General features: G+C 38.7%; 2 protein-coding genes across 5 annotated transcripts; one reads left to right on the top strand and one right to left on the bottom strand.

Annotated features, from left to right (window-relative positions):
* Positions 1 to 36: 36 nt before the first annotated feature.
* Positions 37 to 2,295, bottom strand: gng8 (guanine nucleotide binding protein (G protein), gamma 8). 2 transcript variants are annotated; one of them, XM_028032475.1, is made up of 3 exons: positions 2,023 to 2,295; positions 1,329 to 1,433; positions 37 to 308 (listed from the first exon to the last, which is right to left on the bottom strand). In XM_028032475.1, the coding sequence occupies exons 2-3, from the start codon at positions 1,410 to 1,412 to the stop codon at positions 180 to 182; spliced, it is 213 nt and encodes a 70-aa protein (XP_027888276.1). In that variant the 5' UTR covers positions 1,413 to 1,433; positions 2,023 to 2,295; the 3' UTR covers positions 37 to 179. The 2 variants fall into 2 exon arrangements, with proteins under 2 accessions (XP_027888276.1, XP_027888275.1); XM_028032474.1 differs by lacking the exon at positions 2,023 to 2,295 and having other exon boundaries at positions 1,329 to 1,647.
* Positions 2,296 to 6,312: 4,017 nt separating this feature from the next.
* brd8a (bromodomain containing 8a) lies at positions 6,313 to 17,930 on the top strand. 3 transcript variants are annotated; one of them, XM_028032469.1, is made up of 20 exons: positions 6,313 to 6,736; positions 7,144 to 7,240; positions 8,285 to 8,357; positions 8,463 to 8,512; positions 8,591 to 8,713; positions 8,787 to 8,867; positions 8,944 to 9,008; positions 9,628 to 9,770; positions 9,916 to 10,107; positions 11,329 to 11,419; positions 11,513 to 11,662; positions 11,755 to 11,915; positions 12,961 to 13,369; positions 13,698 to 13,750; positions 13,829 to 14,097; positions 14,227 to 14,319; positions 15,531 to 15,599; positions 15,693 to 15,975; positions 16,991 to 17,035; positions 17,134 to 17,930. In XM_028032469.1, exons 1-20 carry the CDS (start codon positions 6,694 to 6,696, stop codon positions 17,191 to 17,193), a joined length of 2,550 nt encoding a protein of 849 aa, XP_027888270.1. In that variant the 5' UTR covers positions 6,313 to 6,693; the 3' UTR covers positions 17,194 to 17,930. The 3 variants fall into 3 exon arrangements, with proteins under 3 accessions (XP_027888270.1, XP_027888271.1, XP_027888272.1); XM_028032470.1 differs by having other exon boundaries at positions 6,314 to 6,736; positions 8,288 to 8,357; XM_028032471.1 differs by lacking the exons at positions 6,313 to 6,736; positions 7,144 to 7,240; positions 8,285 to 8,357; positions 8,463 to 8,512 and having other exon boundaries at positions 8,948 to 9,008.
* Positions 17,931 to 18,453: the final 523 nt, after the last annotated feature.

Here is an 18,453-nt window from a genome sequence, read left to right as displayed (position 1 = left end):
GGCAACAGTGTTGGGCTGTACCAATGAACTTTGCACTCTTTTTCAATAAAATTTTATTGCCGCTACGTCATGCCGAAAAGACGGATCATTCATTCGCATCTGGAAAGTCACTCAAGATTGATTTAATTAGAAAGACAGTAATGCACAAAAGAAACGTATTCTGCCGACTTTTTAAGGAATTAGAGTATGACACAGAATATCTTCTTCTCTCTGAAAGGGTTCTCCGATGAAGGGACAGGAGTCAGCAGAGGGTCTTCTTTAGCGTGAGATTCACAGTAGGACATCAGTTCTGCTGCTGCTTTGGATATCTGTGAAAAATAGGTTGTTAAAATAGGACATTACTTTTGGATATACTTGGTTGCATTGATTTGACACTCATTTAATTTCATCAAGCATTGTGTGACAAGAATTACCTTTAAAAACATGTCTTACTTTGAATCTGTCGATATTTTTCACAGGATTATTCCGAAGATGTAGATAAATTGAATACTTTTTTCTTATAGTGTCTTTTGATTACATTTACTGTAAGCTAGCACTTTGTAAAAAAAAAAATGAACTGAGCTAAATTGAATTTTAAAATTGTTTTAGTAAACAATATTGATTGCTTTGTATTTGCAGATTTTGTGAAAAAGAAAGTTTAAACTTTTAAAGCATAATACCACCCTAATTTGTGAAAGAAAAAACTTATCATTTTCTGACTTAACCATATATGACAAAAATGTTATCTTTTTATGTAACGTATCAAAACATTCAAGAACTACACAGTATTAGTTAGGTGTCATAAAAAATACTTTGTACATAATGGAATGATTCGTTTCAAGTTGATTTTTCGATGAGTTTTACACTTAACCAAGTTTAAGGTTATCAAAATGAAAATGCTTTTTTATGTTTAAAAAAAAAGACAGAAAAATTTTGCAAGTGTTAAGCTATTCCTTCAGGAAACGTTAGGTTTGGTCAATCTATAGGGGATTTTAACCACAGAGGATTAAATGCAGTTCAGGATCATTCAAAAACTGCAATAGCAGTTCATTCAAAATGCTGCAATAGCATTTTAGTGCCAGATAAGCAGCTGTGATGTGGCTACCAACTTCAGCATCATTGGTCAGCCAAGGTGTGTGGGCATGTTTTCCCACCGACTGAACAGCCATCCAAATGAGGAAACTTTAAAACTCAACTTTTTGCTTCTCAGTTGCTCGTGCCACCACCTTAGGTAGTGAGCCATATCAAAAACCTGTCACTGAATACATAGGATAGACTTCGATGACGACTTATGCTGATGTAATTAAAGTATTGACTTTTGTTTGTAGTCCCATTAGGTGCTCACTCACCATCATCCTCTCTATGTTGACCTCCAGCTTCAGCTGCTCCACTGTCTTTCTTGCGTCTGCAATCTTGGCCATGTTGTTAGACATCTTCCACCTTGCCCCTGCAATCTGCCAGCAAATTAAAAAGTGCATTGCGGGCAGAAAAAGAAGAAAACTCTGAATCACATATAGTCAGCAACTCATGTGAAAAGCACATCTTAGAGTCTGTTTCAATTTGCTTGTTAATTCTGCTCCCTGGGTCTCAGCTGTGAGTGGTGCAGGGAGGGTCTCAAAGGAGGAGGGCAGGGGAGCAGAGGCAGAGCCCTCCCTGGGGGCGTCATCCGGCCACCCGGAGCAAATACATTTTACATTACCATGTTACTCTTAAAATACATGTATTTATGTTATATAGAGCCGATTTAGCTTAGTGCAATGCTTCCACTTTTGTTTTAATACAATGCTGGAGCTACTTTTGAATGAATTGTATTTAATATTAGAGTGCATCTAATAACAGAATTAAAGAATTAAAGTTAACACGTACTGCTCACCACAAATAAGAAAACCATGTATTTAATGTATCAGTATACATGAAAGTCAGCAAAAACAACATCAATTGAATTGTTTTTAAGTCGATATCCTTTGATAAAATACTGACAACAGTTATATCGTTCAATTAATGTTTTTTTCCCCTCACAATAAAAAAAAAAACTGTACTTACCACCAAGACAAATTGAGCAGCAGCTGGGTTCCTGCAATCAAATCACTCTTATCTTCAACAGGGTTCGCCACACACAATAACAGTAACAATGAAGTGAGAGTAATAGCAAAAGATGATGAGGAGGAGGAAGGCTTCAGTAGGTTCCCTCCTTCAAACAATTAGCGCCGGTGGCTCTGCCTCCAGGATTGCCTCCATGCAGCCGCTAAAGGCAACCTGTGGTGCGACCTTCATCTTCTAAGTCTCCATTAGTCTCTCACCTGAGATGACAGCCGAGTTGAGACAGTGCAATAGTTGAAAAAATATAGAGGAATATTTTTGAACTAATAATGATATTATACCTAACAGCCAGACAAAAACTGACATTTGATAAGAAGAAAGGGAGATGGAAAATCTCAGGGAATTATTTCCATGACATTAATTTTCCCGTTGTACTACATTCCCAAAGGAAGGGTTAGGGTTAGGGTTTATGAAGAGTACGTAATATCTGGTTTCAATAGAATGTGTTTCTGGCTGTAACTACATTCCCTCAAAGGCTGCCAGTCTTCCCTGGCTGTTATTTCAAGGAGCAGCAGGGGGCAAAGTGACAGTATTATGGAGTTAAATGTCAAGTGCCTCATTAACATTTGTTTCCCCGTAGTAATTGGCTTCCCTTCATGAGGAATATGGAGACCTTATGAGTGAAAACAGCTACTGTTACCAAGAACCAAAATCCTAAATAAGCTAGTTGTGTGGTATTATTCATGCCTATATGGTTAGAATCTTATTTAATAACATCATGTCACTGTAAATATGTATTAACTTCTCGGTAATGCCAGTCAGGATACCTCTTGTCTCATACTGTTCACATGTGATTGATGCTGCACAGCTTCAGCCTTAAAATCATTAAAAGATTTCTTAGTAACATAAGAGAAGCAGAACTTAAAAAACATAAAAATTAAGTGCCAGTGGAAAGAACGTTATTGTCAATAAACGATAAAAAAGAATAGGTCTCTAAAATATATATAAAAAAGAGCAGATAACAAAGCATGGTCCATTTTGACAAAACTGTTTTCTTCTATATAGATAATTAATAATTATATAGATCTGTTCTGCCTCTGTCACTGATGATACGGATTGTCTACATCATAAGAATTTGCACTTAATGGCACAAAGACTTCATGAGTCATACGTGATATATATTAATATTATACAGTGTTGTATTTTGTTGTAAAGTATGGATTGGAGTATGAATTTACTTTGGCAAAGAAGCGACTCCTGATAGATTTCAAAGCATTTCAGTTGTGAGGGGTTCATCCTTATGTGCTAAGTATATCTGACGAAGTAGTTTAATCAGTCTTTCTTTTTCTATTTGCTCATTTTTGGACAGAAAACATTTTTGACTGATTCAGCTGATCCCGTTTTTCAAGCTGTGTGTATTGTGTTTTTTCCTGCCACTAGATGGCGATAAAGTTCGCCAAACTAGGACATCAGGTGTAAATTAAGCTGAATTAGATCTGTCTAAAACGTCGTCATAGAAAAATAAATTATATGAATACATTTATAATACGTTTGATATAAAAATAGAATTAAATGGATCTGAACCTTGACTGTAGATTAAAGACTGGGTTGTGGTAATGCTAGTGCTGATAATTTTTTATATATTGTTTTTCTCTCCTCTGCATAACCCTTATCTCAAATATGACATTGCCGTATAGTTTATAAAAGGTTTTACAAATGATACTTATTATATTTAACAGCTTGTCTCAATTGTTTAAAAACGACCAAATAAACCTTTACAGAACTTTTCAAACTTTTTTTGAAATCTCCCAGATTTAACCAGGCTTAGCCTAAGCAATTCTGACTGAAATGCTCCATACAAGTTTTTCCAGTTTTTCCTGACTGTCTTGGATGATTTATTTTTCCACATCATATAAAACCCCAAACCAGCTTTTCTAGCTTGTGGCCTCTGCTGCTAAGTGTATGACACATTTATACCTCGTTTTTTTTTCTCTTTAACAAGTACACAGTTAGAACACTCCCCCATTTCTATTTGTGATACTGCTACTGCAAATTTAAGATACAAGAATAAATAACGGTCTGTTTTACTATTTTGTTTTTTGTAACCAGAGCTTCCCCACTAAAGTCAATGTTGTTGATCTGACTTTGTACTAGCTGCAGCTGGTTTCCCTTGTACTAAACGACATGGACACGAATCATACTTGCCTATTAAAATGTTTTGCTCAGCAATCAGAATATATTCCATGTTTTAAAGACACGTCTTTTAAACAACATTAAATCATGTAAAAGTCTTGCAATAGTCCCCCCAAAATGGTCTTTGTCATTTAAAATACTGTACGGTATATGGACTCTTGAGGTATTTTTCCTTCTTATGTCACTGCATTTATTTAGCTCTAAAATGTAAGATTTTAATTGATAAACAACATAATCTTATGTTATGATCATATGAAGTAAGTATGATGACTAATGATATTGCACAGAATATTTTATGGCATTTGACATAAAACTGTTCTTGAGTGCGTTTGTACTTTTTGTGATGCACCTTTAGCACCTCCTTGAGGGCAACGGGTCAAACAGATGAAAGTCAGGATGGGAACAGTCCTTAAATCGCATGTGACGGTGCATCACATGGGTAGGTTTTGCTTTCCTATCTTTATTATTAAGTATAATTTGTAAAAATAAAGTAAAATAAATAAAAATGTAAAAAATATGGGGCCTTGGGCAGAATCTAATTCACCCCCCTTTCCCACCGTCCTTTCTTTCCTACTAAGAATACAGTATCAGCATCACTAATAAGGTTTAAATATAGATTTAATGAAGTTTGTGAGAGGGGGCCCATTTTAACTGGGTGAGCTTTAAATCAGTCACTGATTATTGGCTATTACTTGTTGTGTATCTGTGACCAAGCCCATCTCAAACTCAAAGATTACAGACAACACCTACCATATCGTAGCAAAGGTAACATAACAGTCAAACTATCAAGATGACTCTTTGCACTTTTACAAAGTAAACTTTCTAATTAAATTCTACATGTACAATTTATTTGTTTATTATATCTCTGCTGAATGCATTAAACAAAATTTAAAAGATTGCTATTCTTAGTAAATGAATGATAAAATTGGTCTGTGTTACAATTCAAACACTTAAAGGGGCTCCTGAATGTCTGGAGGGGCCTAACAGCAGCTATCTGACTTTTCTTTGCCTTGACATCTCTGTCTTACAATTCTAGATCATCAAAAATTTATGTTGAGTTAATCCCTCTGACCTTTGCTGATCTTTAAAGCAGTCTGCAGCCAAGTTGTTTTGGAGGTTAAACTGTCATATATTATTAGGGTTTATTTAGTAAAATAGCAGCAAATTTGGTTATTTCATAACATATGTCATATCTAGTGACATTCTCTCCTATGCTCTGTTTAAAAACTACAGTCTCACATCAACACAGCCCTTCCACCACCATCAGCAGCAGAAACCCATCAACAGCAACATTATACCTATAGTGGGAAACAGAGTAAATTTACTTTGCAATGATACAGTATGATCCGTTTAGATATCAGATTCTTGATTAATATGGGTTGTTGCTATGTTGTTGTAAGGTGTTTTAAGATCTCGTTCAATGTGTTCCTCTTTAACTTTGAGCCCCTGCCCCTCCAAAGGTCCATGTTTGTTCTTGAAAATGTAATTGTTCAGTTTCTACAAAGGTCACTGATGGACAACCAATGTTGTCCATCAACCAATGTTCTTCTGTGCTGCCTTTGCTTCTCTCTAAAGCCTTGTCTTGTCTGGCACGGTGGAGCTGCCATACCATACTGTGACGCAGTATGTCAGCAGAGGAACGTGAGGTGTGTGCAGCGAGTTTTTTTTTTTTTTGTAACTACAGCTACATTATAAACTACATTTATATTTGGAGGAAAAGTAATTGGGGGAAGTCACATAAGATTTATATTTGGAACAATTTCTAAACAAATGCGAGGTTGTGACGTATTGTCATCTGGTCTTTCTGTGCATACCCCATTCCAATGCTGCCCTGGGCAACTGCCCATAAGACAAATATCTAAACCGGTCACTGGTGATAACCTAACAAAATGTGGAAACGTTCAAGGGATATGAACACCTTTGTTTGACACTGGAGACTGGGATAAAAATAAAACACTTTTAAGATCTTTGAGTTGAACGTTTCGGTAGATGGAGCTAAATGCTCTGTGATAAAAACCACATATTTGCGTGAAACCAAATCAAGCTAACTTCTATAAATCGTTTAGCCTTTGGGGGTTGTACCATCATCAAAAGTGAGGTGGGCGTGAAGGGACAGTTCACTGCTAGCTAGAATGACAAATAACCTTGTGAGTAGTGAGCTAAAAAAATCAGAGTGGGGCTGAAAGCAGCTCGGTAGCTGAGTTTCTGCAAAGGTTCTGGCGAAACTAAACCCTTTCCGCTCCTCCTAACTCAGTCAGCTGAACGCAGCTTTCGAGCTAGCTGGTCGGAGTCTCCAAGTTACAGCACAGAAGAACCGCAAGAATGGGACGGTGATTCAGCGAGCTAGCTAGGAGAGAGAGGGAAAATCAGCCTGAACGCAACACAGACTGATGTTAACGTCCACAGTTTGTCTGTAGGGCTGTGTCGTTTTCGGTCGCCGTTAGCCGTGTTTTATCGCCGGGGTTTCCTCCAACAAGATGTATGGAAGGTCGGGATGACAGGAAGATGGCAAACGGGGTTGGAAGTGAGTAACAGTGGCGCACACAGCCGACGTTACTGTTGGAACAAGCAGCACTAACTTCCCTTCACGGCAGCCCTGCGGGGGAGCTTGCCGCAAGGATTAATGCATGTCATCACTAGTTGACAGCTCCATCTAATACGCTGCTGTTTATTGAGTTTTCATTAATGTGCACAAACGACATTTTGATTTTCCGTGGGGGTCTGATTTACAGCTACTGCTGGAATTTCGTTCATAAAACTGCAGGAAAACAAGCCACGGTCATAACATGAACAGTAGAGTCGATTCTAGGCCTTTTCTGAGCGACACGAGCAGTAGAGCATAAAGGTTTTATTTATTAAACATTATCGGTGCGTGTGTGTGTGTGTGTGTGTGTGTGTGTCATGGCTCATCCACATCCTCCCCTCGTGTAGAGCACAAGCTGCTTGTGATTGGACCAACGGAGCCATGGTCAGTGAGGGAGAAGCTGTGTTTGGCCACATCTGTCATGAAGAGCGGAGATCAGAACTGGTAATGCATTCTCTTCCATCCAGTCAGTGCAAAACCATTAAGCTCTTCGTGAAATGTTACTGCACGATGTGCACATTTAGTGTGTAACAAACTTGTTATAAATGTGTAATAGCTACAGCCTGATCGAAATGTTGAATCCACTCAACTACATAATTTTTTTTATATTGATAATTGGCTATTAAAGATGCATTTGAACATCTTCTTTGTAGAGGCAGGTTCCAATTATGAAACATACATATATTATACAAATATATGTTTTGTTTTGCTTTTTTCCCCCGGAGCATTTAGCTCCGTCTACCAAAATGCATAACTCAAATGTCTAAAATTTTTTACATTTTCCGTCCGAAGGATCTTGGGGCGCAGGGTTTTTGTACCCCTTGAACTATTCCACATTTTGTTAGCTTACAACGAATGCTTGATATTTGCCTGCTGGGCGTCCGCCCAGGTCAACAGTTCTTTTTATTGCAGAATAACATAGATGTTATGAGCTCCAAATGTGTTTTGCCTGAGAACAGCAGCTGGATATCATATTTTGTTTCATATTTAAAAGAATCAAGCAGGCTCGCAATAATCATCTAATAACAATAATAATTTTATTTGTATAGCACTTTTCTAAAAACCCAGACACCCAGGTTTACAGTAATCAACCAAATTCATAAAACAAACAAAAAATAGAATAGTTCTGACCATTCTTTGTGTATATTAGAGAGAACTCAAATTTGTGCTCAACAATGTTGTTTTTATGAATCATAAAAGTTCAGCTTTATTATTAGTTCACCCTAGAAAAATAAAACAGTTCAAATGTATGATCCGTTTAAATATCAGATTCTTGATTAATATGGGATGTTGCTAATTGATGTTAATAATTGAAACCCCCAAATTATATGAACTTCATCCAAATGAGGAGTGCCATCTCCATACTCCTGGCCAGAATTCAGTGTTTCTGCTTTTTTGTTAATGATTTTTATGCATGCTGCTCAATAAATTCTGCTTTTAAAATGTAAAGAGATTTTCCAAAAGGACTCATGTATCTCTCCGTGTCAGCAGGGTGTCTGTCAGTCGAGCCATCAAGCCGTTTGCAGAACCGGGCCGACCCCCAGACTGGTTCTCTCAGAAGGTATCCTGAGTCCTTTCTTGTTGCATAAATTCATGCTGCAGCTGTGACTCATCATGTTTTGTTGAGTCACAAAACCGATCCCCTTTCTTTTTTGCATCCTCACAGCACTGTGCCTCCAAGTATTCTGAGCTCCTGGAAACAACAGAGGCCCCAAAGTGAGCAAACAAGAGCTTTATTTCTGATATATGTTAGCAAATCACAGCGCCTTAAACCAATGTTTGTGTCACTCGTAGGCGGAAGCGTGGTGAGAAGGGTGAAGTAGTGGAGACGGTGGAGGACGTGATCGTACGCCGACTGACGGGCGAGAGGATCGAGGAACTGAAGAAGCTGATCAAAGAAACGCAGGAAACTCACAGGTTATCTTTTAGACTCCATAAAAATCAGCAGCAGGTCATGGTTTAGTGAGCTAATGTGCTGCTGGTTTAACAGGAAGCTGAAGAGAGAGGCTGAGCTGATTCAGGCTGGACATCTGGATTCCAGGTTGGAGGAGTTATGGGAAGACATTCAGCTGTAAGACGAACTAAATCTGTATAAACGTCTTAATAAAATGCGACGTGTAAAAATATTCATATTTTGTGTCTGCCAGGAAGAGAAAGCAGGAGGAGGAGGAAGCGGAGTTAAAAAGAAAAAACACAGATGCTGCTTATCAGGGTAAATGCTTCTTATTGCTGTTATTTTCACTCAATATTATATTAATTCGTTTGGAACTTTTTATCTTAGAACGTATTGAAGACAAAATGAATGCCATTCACAAGTCAGTACAATTTATTTTGTGTGTCCCAGGAACGCTAGACAATTTTACAAACACCTGTCCACATTACCAAAAGTACCAAATACCAGCTTTAATGATCACTGTGCTGGATTAGCCAGAAAACCACGGACCTAAACGCCTCAGAGATCCAACAATGCTGACTGCTTTTCAGAGCACAGACTTTCCAGCAGCTTGACATTTATATAATAAAAATCCATTTTCTTAATTGCCCTTAGTTAATAGTGACCTTTTTGAGAAATATTTTTTTTTAAATTAATCATTAAATTTAACAGAAATAGATGCGTAAAATATACCAGTCTATGTGTAATGAATCTATAAAGTACACGAGCATTAAATGACTGGAATTAGAGTTTTCTACTAATTTATTGAGATGCATCTATTTACCACCAACTATTGATCTGTTCGCACAGCTAAAAGCCAGAGCATCATTGTTATATTTCCCTATTTGAGGCAGAAAAAAAGCATGTATGATTAGAAAACTGCTGCTTCCTCTTTCAGCCAGACAGGCAGCAAAGAGCCTGTCTAAACGGATACCCAGCGTCACCATGCATTCGCCCTCAGCTAGTAGCTCCCCAAGGCAGGACGTCCCACCAGGTGACCAACTGGAGAGCGTGACGCTGGATGGTCCACCGGCAAAAAATGTAAGTCTCTGAAGTTTCAATGCATAAAAATTGTGTTATTCTTTCAATATGTGTATGATCAGTGTAGGAAAAAAGAAAATGACACATTGAAAAACCAGTGCATAAGTGAGCAGATTTCTTTTTGACTTATTCTCTGCGCTTCTAGTCTTCAGGAACAGCAGCATCAGTAACATTTTCCCAAACCCCTGGACCCGCTAACGATGACATCAACCATGGGTCAATTCTGGATGACCCCACTCAAAAAAAGCTCCTGAGCCAGAAAGCCACCCCACCACCATCTCCGCTCCTCTCAGAGTTACTAAAGAAAGGCAGCATTTTGGCTTCAAATTCCAGACTGGTAAGCAGCTGGACTTCCACTAAAACTGAACAAGTTGAAGAAAAAGGTCTTCCAAAGTTTACATCAATATTTTGAACTGCTGCATGTAAGAGGGTGGGGTTTACCTTGATATTGTTTGATATTTATTACTAGGAGAGTGATGATAAAGATTATTTAAAAATCAGTTTTTTATCAGTGCACCTACACAGACGAATCAGCTTGTGTATTTATTTTGTTGAATAGCAAAATTACAAAGTCTGGAGGTTTTTCTTACAACCAAGTGATGATAAAAACGCAAAATCAAAGAGCTATTATTCATCAGTGGTGAAGAAGAGAGCAAAACAAAATTAAAAACATCAGCTGGCCAAACTATTGCCTTTTACTGCTAATGACCACCAGGCAGTGCAAATGTACTGAATAAACTGCAAGTTCAGTTATTTCATAACTCTTGACTACAAACTCCATTTTGTAATTGGCTAATTTGCAATCTATCAAAAAAAAAATGCTCTAACAGATGGGACCCAATTTATTCCAATCAGGGATGAGCAAAGGCTTATAAATAGCAGGAACTTCTATTTATGAAACACAATAAATCCCACCTCATTGTTTTTACGGCCAGTATTTGCTTTCCCAACTCCTGCTTCAAATAAAACCCACAACAGGATGTAAAATCAGTACCAACAAATGAGTGGATTTTAGAAAAAATCCATCAGGAAACTTAAATGTTTTCCTGCTTAGTTTCCTCACCATACAGCTTTTTAGGTCTCTGTTTTTGCTGTAATATCTGATGCTCTGAAGCATAAATAATCACTTCCTAAAGCATAAGGGAACGCACTCTGAATGTAAAAGGTCTACACTCCTCTCTTAACATGAAAGTTTATTATGTAAAAAATAAGAGTTTAATAATTCATTTAGAAAGTTTTATCATAGTAAATGTGATTTGTATCCTTTGTTCCTAAACTGGGTCAGGGAAAAATGTAATCAGTTTTAGTGAACCTGATTAACCTGAAATAAAGTTGGTGTCCTAGAAGAGCTTTCATCAAATGACATGAGAATCAGTTACTGTACATCCTTTAGCTATTGCTACAGTTTAATCTAAAAGAATAGTGAAACAAGGTGGTGGCAGCATCGTGATCAGGGATGACTTTCCTTCACATGCAGCAGTCAGTTTTGAAGGATTGTGGAACTTATTAATAATATATACCATGTGATTTCTTTTCTTTTTGCTGTTATTCTTCCTAGATTGGAGAGAGTGACGGGTCGCCTAGTAACGTATCAGGATCACACGACTCACAGCTGCATTCACCATGTCAGCCTCTTTCTCAAGCAACAGGTACGCGCTCTACACGATTGATGACACGTATGTGATATTTCCTTCTTACCGTTTGCTTCAGTCCATTTGTGTGTTTATAAACTTGCTCGGCAGGTGCGCCGATGCTGTCCCGTCTTCTGGAGGCGGGTCCGACCCAGTTTTCCTCTCCGTTAGGTTTCATGGTCGGTGCAGACTCCGCCTCCTGCGGTCCAGTCCCCGCACCTCATTCTGCTTCCATCGACCCGGCCGTGTCAGAGAGTACAGGTAGGCCCTGTGCTTTTAACTACTAACTTCTGTTGGTAGTAAATTATGGTTTTGCTTAAATCGAGTTAAATTATGGCTTGCTTTATCTGCAGTGGTCGATGTGATGGCGCCATCTGCACATCCAAACTGCCAAGCTGACTCTGCACAGAGTAAAGTGGCAGAGCTCAGCGAGGAAGACGTGACCGCGTCCTACATGGGAGACGAGCTGGACCTGAAGACAGTGGGGGACATTATCGCCATCATTGAAGACAAGGTTGAAGAAATTATTAAAACCACAGCTCAGGTGTAGATAGAATGACATTTATAATATCAGTGTTGTCATTACAGATGCACCAATCAGAATTTTGTGGATGATTTTGTGATCTACTGATATTTCTTTCCTGATTCATATTTCCCCTTGTTTGTTAGGTTAGTTTATTCAAACTGGATGATGTACTGGTGGATCCACCTTAAAGGAAATTACGTTTTTTTACCAGATTTCATTACGCAATTAAAATCTATATGACAAAATAAAATGAAATATATAAACATTAAAAATAATTTAAAAAATACACCTATTCTCAGGCCATTCTACATCTCTCAAAATATACGTCCAATATTACAAAATGTGAATTTGAATGGAGGAAATGAAGCTAAATTATCAAATTAATGCTCGTACATCTGTTTTATGTTTGTGTGCAGAACATTTTTTCAAACAGTATTTTATTTTTAATTCTGTGGAAAATTCCGTTCCCACCTTACAGCTGCAGTTAGTAACTTTTATAAACAATGTTTTTTACATATTTGTTTAAACTGTCACTATGTCATGACAGTATAAAATGAGACAGATAATCTGTGAAAAGAATCAAGCTCCTCTGCCTCCTTCCTGTGGTCTTTTTGCCATCTGCAGAAATACACCACACGAGCATGATTGACAGCACTAAGACCCTCCTCCTGTCTCTGATTGGTTGTTTCTGACCAGTAGCAGTGCATTTCTACAAATGGTAATAGAGTTTTTCACAAGGTGAAAAACGTTTTGCTGTCACTACATGGTGACAGTTTTAACAAACGTGTAAAGAAATATTGTTCACAAAAGTTACATACTGCAGCTTTAACTAAAGCCAATGTTTCCTAATTCAGCATTTTAACAGCTTAAAAGCTAAAAGATAATAGAACAAAGGAGTTTTGCTGTTCTCCAATCAGCCTTCCTGTTTTCCGCTGAAAGTCTTGCTCTCTCTCGCAGCCTGAATGTCTCAACATATAGCTAAATAGCTTACTTCTCTGATTTCTGGTTTGACTGAAGTTTTCCCGCTTTGCAGGCGGATGAGGCCGCGGAGGCGCTGGATGCTGCCGCCGTGGAAGCCGCCCTGTCCCTCTGCGAGGAGAACGACCACGCTCTAACTGCGGCCTGGGACGCCGGGCCTTTACAGCCCCAAGAACCGCACCCCACTCACCGGATCCTGGAGGGCAGCGCAGAAGTGTCGCTCTCTTCTCTGTACTGCAGCCAAGATAAAAATCTGTCAGCGTTTCCCCTGGAACTGGAGAGCCGTCCTCCCTCTTCCTCGTGCGGCTCAAAGACTTTGGAGCACAGTGCCACACCTTCACAGTGCAGAGGAGCGAGAGAAGCAGAGGGAGAGGAAGGCTCAAGTAAACACATTTCAATAGATGGTAGCACAGATTGTGAAGGTGAAACGCAACCACCACAAAAACTGGAAAAACACTTTGGAGGTATGTAGACACAGACATAAATACAGTGGTGTGAAAAAGTATTTTCCACCTTTCAGATTTCTTCTAATTTTTGCTTTTTTGGTCACAGTTAAATGTTTCAGATCATCAAATAAATTTTGATGTTGGATAAAAATAATCTGAGTAAATACAAAAGGCCGATTGTTTCATTTATTAAGGGAATAAGGCCTTTTGTTACATTTTAGTTGAACAACAAAGCAAAAACAGAAGAAATCTGTGAGGATAAAACACTTTCACAGCCCCATATTAAAACCTCAACTGTTTTTTAAAATTTTTTATAAACAAACCTTCCTGTTATTCATCTTTGCAGTTTTAGCAGACTCAGTATTAGAAGACAAACAAGAAGCAGACTGGGACTCCCAGGTAAAGCAAACACGATGCCTGACATTCTTCTATTCAAACGCAGTTTTATCTCCGTATGCGTCTTCGTTTTTGTCCTAGGAGACCAAGGTAGAGGACGGACTCGGCGCAGAGGAAGGAGAGAACGTTTCGGGGTCAAAAGCGGACAGCGAGGTCACGGGACTGGAGCTGTGCGAGGAAGAAGAGGGCGACGGGGGGGAGGAGTTCTCATCAGAACCCGACGGCGAAATGGAGCTGGAACCTGCGGCCAGCGAGAGTGAGGACGGGTACAGCCTCCACACGGCATCTTCGTCCCTCCAGCTTCACACCACAGCGGACTCTATCCCCAGCAGCCCCGCATCGTCACAGTTGTGAGTGGAACACGTCGAGGGACACTCAAAGGAGTGACTGTCATCAGCGTGTGACGGCGGAGAGGTGTTGCAGTTTCCACCTCCTGCTGACATCGGTATTTCTTCTTTTTTTCTACCTGCACTGTGCAGCTCGGTGTGCAGCGAGGACCTGGAAGCTCTGCAGGCTCACAAGATTTGGAAGAAAGCCATTATGCTGGTGTGGCGAGCAGCAGCCAATCACAGGTCAGGAAACGACACTTATAGTGCCTTGCACAAGCATTCACATCAAAATAAAGTTATTGTATTTCGTTGCAAATATAATTTTCCATCGGACTTTAACATAGTAGGACGACACCCAGTTAAGGCCAAAATTATTCATACCCCCAGCAGATTTACATTTAAGATGTTCATTCAGCAAAGAGGTTTGTGTCCAATAAGAAATATGTGTGTCTCTTAAAAGATAATAAAATGATGTAAAACAGTATCGATTTTCAAACAGCAGATTCTGTTTTTATTTACATATTAACAGAAAATAGCTTCTAAAAAATTATTTATACCCTTCTCAATCATTAAATCCTGATTTGAGTCAGGATTCTGGCTGGGCCATTCCAAAACATTACACAATATTACTTTTGGTCAGATGACAAATGTTGGACAAATTCTAAGATTAAACCCCAAACTTGGCAGGGGTATGAATAATCTGGGCTAACATTTATATTACTTAGAGCCCCTAATCATTTCTTTTTAGAACTATGTTTCACTGTAGTCACACATTTCAAATCTATTAGGGTTGCTAAATCTCAGTCAGGTTGGATGGAGATCATCCGTAAAGAACTTCAGTCCTGGCTGCATGTTTTGGGTCATTGTCTTGCTAAAAGGCCCCAGTCTTAAATGTTTTGTAACCTCTAGCATCTGCACTTTTCCTATCACGTATTCTGATCCGCTTCATTATTCCTGGTGAAGAATACAATATCCACAACATGATGCTACATCCATTATGTTTAGCTAGACTTTGATAGTGCTGGATAGTGTTATCAGTGTTTTCAGGGTGGGGTACAGTTTTAGTTTTACACACAGGGTTTTGCATGTTGGCTAGAAATTTACATGTTAGCCTTATCTGACTGGTGTACCTTCTACTACATTTACCACAGCTTGTAACAAACTCAAATTGGAACTCACGGTTCTCTGGTAACACTAGTTTACGTCTCGCCACTTTAACATAAAGGAAAACCTTTGAAAACTACTTTATTTCTTGTGTGGGTGGACTAAAATGTCTTGGTAGGTTGAGAATTGATCTGTGCGATGTTCACAGCTTTTCAACCCAACCCTGATTCTCTCCAACTTCATCCCCAACATTCCTGCTGTGTTTCTTGGTTTCATTAAGTTGTTTATTCACTGATGTTCTCTGACACCTCTGAAGCCTTCGTAGAACAGCTGCATTTATTTTGTTGCAGGTATGCAAATGTCTTTCTTCAGCCAGTAACAGATGAAATTGCTCCAGGATACCACAGTATTGTTCACAGGTCAGCACTAAATCCACCTGCAAATGCGAATAAATTAAAGAAATCCCATCATTGAGACTGAACAACTCGTCTCTCTGGTGGTTTCTTTTGCAGACCCATGGACCTGGCCACCATCAAAAAGAACATCGAGACCGGCTTAATACGGACCACCGCGGAGTTTCAGAGGGACATCATGCTGATGTTTCAGAACGCGGTCATGTACAACGGGCTGGACCACGACGTGTACCACATGGCTCTGGAGATGCAGCGTGACGTCCTGGAGCAGATCCAACAGTTCCTGGCCACACAGCTCATCATGGAGACGTCTGAATCCGGCATCAGCGCCAAGAGCCTGAGGGGCCGCGACAGCACGCACAGACAGGACTCTACTGACAAGGTGCTTCACTAGAACTAAGACAAAAGGCAGGAAGTGGAGAAAATGAGACCAGAGAGAGACATAACGCGGATCTAAATACAGAAGATACAAAACCTTCAGTCTTCACCAAAGATTTAATCTAAAAAGGGTTTTAAATTTCTTAAACAAATTTAAACTTACTTCAAACTCCCAAACATATTCAAAGCTTGAAACTTTGAATATTTATTAACTTTATCAGAGCTTTATAGCTGATTAGGTTCCTGAATGTGTTGGTGATTAGCAACCAGATTACTTAATCTGATTGCATCAGTATTTTTCACGCAGTCCCAGGTGCTCCATGTTGCCAAAAATGGACCATTAAATGCTCCATCAACTTTTAATGGAACTACTTTTTATCTCACTGCTATTACAATACAACACCATGCACTTTATAATGTCTGCATTCATTATAAAGAGATTTTTTTTACTATAATTCACATCATTCCACTGTTCAGCCATTGAAGACAGATGCATGAGATTATTTGTTTTTCCTCTCATATTATGGAGCAATATTAAGGGCGCCAGAACTTCCTCTGTGTGTTTGTTAGTTTTTTTCTTTTACAGTACAGACCTGCAGATCCTGCGACATTTGACCTGGTATTCTGTACAAATAGCACAAATGTACATTTTTGCTACGATGTTTTTTAGAGGCACAAAGAAAAGAGAGAAGGAAAAAAAGGAAGTTCCTAAACATTATATTTCAGGAGGAATTACCTATCTGATGCATATTTCTAATGACTTTGCATGTATTTATTTTGAGAGGTTGTTGTGTATTTTTTACAGCATGCATTTGAACTGATTACAAAGAACATCAATACAATACACTATTTGTTGAATGTAGTTCCCGAGTCAAACTACTTGACATGTTGTTTCAGAAGTATCTGGAGCAAAAAAACAACCCAAATGTTTCTTTAGCAGTTTATACAGAAACATGGTTCAGTACATTTTTTAGGAAGCTTGTCTAAAGTAAGTCCTGTGCATTGTTTTCATGTTACAGGACACTGTCTCCATGTCTTCGCCGGCCTTTCTCCTTTCTCTTTTTGTAAGTAAACATCAATTACCTTCAGAAACATTTCCTTTATCGCTTTAAATCCAGATTCGAGGTTTCCGACATGCTACTGTGTGGATTTTTGATCACAGGACGGTGGCACCAGAGGGCGCCGTAGTGCCATAGAGGCCGACCTCAAGATGAAGAAGTGAAATCCGTAAAGGAAAATCTTGTCAGTTGAGTTTGTGAAGCAAAAAAAAGAACATGAATGAGTGTAAATCGACTGTCCTTGACTTGCTGTCCAGGATGATTGGACAGAGTGTAGCTTGGGAAGGCTCCGCTCTAAAGCAACCATTCAGACATGGATTATATTCTGTATAATCCCAGATCACTGTGGGGTATTCTGTGTGACCAGGTCAAACCTTTCATAGATGTTACTGCAGATCGCTTAGACTAAACCTGCTTCTTACATTCAACCGCCTGGAACATTAAAACCTTTCAAATTCAATTCTTCACAATGTTTTAATAGGTGTGGTCCATACATAAGGATATGAGTTACTCCTTGCCTGCAGTTGTGTTGAAATTAAACCAGTTTAGTGTTTTTAATTCATCAACTGTGTGTGTTGTTTTTTTTTTGTAATATATAAAACCAAAGGTCAAAGATTTGCACCATAAAGTTGCAGAGCAGAAGGGCACATTTTTGCATCTCAAATGCATTTTGTGTAACATTTCATTTTTAGCCTCTTAATTTTTTATTTTTGTATATGAATATGGTTGTCATGATTGTGTAGGATTGATTTTTGCCTTTGTGAAATTTTCTGTGAAACAGTTACGTACTCTTATGAGATTTGCTTGGATTTATGTTCAGTGTACCGAGAAGATGACATTAATATTTTTGTTTTGTGGACCAGAAAGCGTTACAACACAATAAAATTGTCCTTACAGCAAAGACGAGTCCAGTTCGAGTTGTAGATGGATGGATGTATGAAAGGATGAGCAAATAGATGAATGGCTGGATGCATGAATGGTTGATGGCAAAGATGGAAGGATGGGTGAACAAGGATGGATATATGAATTCTCAGTAATGGATAGATGGTAAGCAAATGGACAATAAACTGGTTAGCTGGATGAACAGAGAAATAGTTAAATTGACGAATGAAGGACAAATGTATAGAGGGATAGATGATCGACTGAAGGATTTATGAATAGATGACAGATAAATTATACTTAGACGTATGGGCGGATAAAATAATTTCCCTGCTGGGATGAATAAAGTAATTCTATTTTATAAAAAGATTCATAAATTGCTAAACAATTCATTGATAGAGTATGCAACTGGTCTGGAAATTCAAATATTTTTCAGACATTTCCATACAAAGTTGTAACACTTGCGCAACAGGAAGTTTTAAAAACCCCCAAAATTGCTGGCAGCCTTTGTTGCCAGGAGATCAAATTAAAATTACAGCATCAGG

Source organism: Xiphophorus couchianus, chromosome 11 (genome assembly GCF_001444195.1).
Source record: "Xiphophorus couchianus chromosome 11, X_couchianus-1.0, whole genome shotgun sequence".
Lineage (NCBI taxonomy): Eukaryota > Metazoa > Chordata > Actinopteri > Cyprinodontiformes > Poeciliidae > Xiphophorus > Xiphophorus couchianus.
This window is presented reverse-complemented; position numbering and strand designations above follow the sequence as displayed.

Excerpts from the sequence above, each read along its gene's own strand:
- gng8 (XM_028032474.1), bottom strand. The coding sequence starts at position 1,457 with ATGCACTTTTTAATTTGCTGGCAGATTGCAGGGGCAAGGTGGAAGATG. Across the intron at positions 309-1,328 it reads TCAACATAGAGAGGATGATG|ATATCCAAAGCAGCAGCAGA; the intron begins GTGAGTGAGCAC and ends TATTTTTCACAG.
- brd8a (XM_028032469.1), top strand. The coding sequence starts at position 6,694 with ATGGAAGGTCGGGATGACAGGAAGATGGCAAACGGGGTTGGAA. Across the intron at positions 7,241-8,284 it reads AAGAGCGGAGATCAGAACTG|CAGGGTGTCTGTCAGTCGAG; the intron begins GTAATGCATTCT and ends TCTCCGTGTCAG. Across the intron at positions 15,600-15,692 it reads TACCACAGTATTGTTCACAG|ACCCATGGACCTGGCCACCA; the intron begins GTCAGCACTAAA and ends TTTCTTTTGCAG.